This window comes from Lactuca saligna, chromosome 5 (assembly GCF_052625555.1).
Source record: "Lactuca saligna cultivar CGN05327 chromosome 5, ASM5262555v1, whole genome shotgun sequence".
Taxonomy (NCBI): Eukaryota; Viridiplantae; Streptophyta; class Magnoliopsida; order Asterales; family Asteraceae; genus Lactuca; species Lactuca saligna.
In genome coordinates, this window is record NC_136421.1 from 219,509,963 (window position 1) to 219,512,178 (window position 2,216).

The 2,216-nt window shown below is 35.0% G+C and overlaps 1 protein-coding gene across 1 annotated transcript; it reads right to left on the reverse strand.

Moving 5' to 3' along the window:
• Positions 1-362: 362 nt before the first annotated feature.
• LOC145046279 (uncharacterized) lies at positions 363-728 on the reverse strand. The gene has a single exon (XM_078994575.1). The coding sequence runs from the start codon at positions 726-728 to the stop codon at positions 363-365; it is 366 nt and encodes a 121-aa protein (XP_078850701.1).
• Positions 729-2,216: the final 1,488 nt, after the last annotated feature.

Here is a 2,216-nt window from a genome sequence, read left to right on the forward strand (position 1 = left end):
AGTGTTTTATTTGATTAAAAATAAAAATAAATAAATGAACCATGTATACGTAATACATCGAAAATCAAATATGGTTATGAGATAATCAGCTTTCTAACAATAAATTTAAGATTAACAATGATGGAATTAAATCTATTAATGATTATAAACTTTATTAACTATTAATTATTAATTAATACTACATTCGTTATTTTGTAGTAATTTGAATAGCATTTGACATACATGATACATGCAAAACATACTGATTGGAGACCATTACACTCATCTGGATTTGCACCTACTTTTATACCTCAACGGAGAAGAAACGATGTCTTCATCAACGCAATTTCGGTCAGGACTGATCGGAGCTGATCGGTATCTACTCAAGAAGGAGAATCCAATCGTTTCCTCATGATTTTCCCCATCGCTAATATAGGATGGTCTGCAACCGCGTCACTGAACGGAAGCCTGGAAGATGATCTGAAATTGTCGTAGAAAGCAATATGTCTCTCCAATGCTTCTCCGGTGGTTATAAGATTCTCCGATTTCAAAATCTCGTACTTGACAGCCTCCATGCACAGGCCGCAGATCCATCTTCCATTGTAGTGTCGCCGGATCTGAGAAATATAAGATAAGGTGCATTCTTCCGTTAATCCACAGCATTCGCAGTTTACTGATTCTACTTGTGATTGAGAATGAACATCATCTGCATTTGATTTGATTGCTAATAATTGTTCTGAGGCCTCCATTATGTTCATCGCATTAATTCTTATTTGTAGTAAAAGTTGATGTAAGTGTCAAACTGGGGCTTTCGGTAGATTGCGATTGATGAACAAACTTAATTTCACGCCTCGAAATTTCGTAGTCAACAAAAATCACTAGCAGTATTAGAGAGGTATACTCATGAAATACTTTTACATGCCTATATATAGGTATAGACACTGGTACTAGCTATATATATGAGTTGAATATACTGTTCTTTGGATGAAGTTTTGGGATGAATGAAGTGCATGTAGTAGGGGCCATATCTGAAATTCGCATTAAAGGCAGCAATCAGCCATGTGCAATTATTATAATAGTTGATTATGATTAAAGTTACTGTTGATGTTAAAGAGATTGATTGAGGTTGGTGCACCAGATATTACCAGCATGCAGTTTTAAGGTATGAATTCATGTTTTGTATGTATTGTACATTATCACATGATCATGTTAGCTAGCATACAATGTACACGATTTTGTTGCTTCAAATATATCTGATTATCTTCTAGTTTCAGCTCGACTATTATTTGTTTGAATGTTTGTATCATGACTTAGATGTTTCAGTGCCTTGGCATTATATATGATGGGTAGAGTCAAGAGTGGCATCGACAAGTCTAGTCCTTGTCCCTTGAGAATATGTTTTACCATAGCTTCTTTTTCATATTGTGTGTAAACTGTATAGGAATATTCCTTTGGAAAAGAAGTCATGGCTTTTTTGAGTAAATTACATTATTGGTCACGGTGCTTGTTATGAATTTGGTCCAAAAAGGAAATTGTTGTTGCTCTTTTGATCCCTATGGTATCATTTTGTCACACATTTGGTCCCTAACCTTCATCTGCGTACGCCTCGAAAAAACCTGAAACCCGTTCTACCCACCAGATCCGTTCCGAATTCGGGTAGAATGGGTTGGGTAGAACGGGTAACGGGTATGAACATTCGGGTAATAAGTTAACCCGATAATAATATAGGTCGGGTTTTAGGTATGAATATTTATTTTCGGATAATACCCGAATTCGTTTTTTAAATAATACCAAATATACAATGCAGTTACGTACACACACTTCAAATAAAACAAAATCCTTCGTTTTCTTCTTATGCACAACGACTCAACAGTCGACGCAAACTTGCAAAGGAAATACGACGTTGAAGCTGAAGTCCTGAACCATCATTACAATTCTCAGTTTCTCACTATCACACGGAATGGAATTAAAAAAGTACATAACATATTATAATGATTTTTATTGTTATTATATATGTACTTGTTAATTGTATGAAGTATTTTCCTACTCAATTCTTTATTAAACCAACCAACATGTAAAAAAAAAATTATCAATAAGTGTCATTTAAGAAATTTTCGGGTATACCCGATAATTACCTGACCCAACCTCAAACCCGAATACCCGAAAACCCGAATTACAATATAGGTCGGGTATCGGGTATTATTTTCTTAAGGAAATACCCGTTCTACCCGAAACCC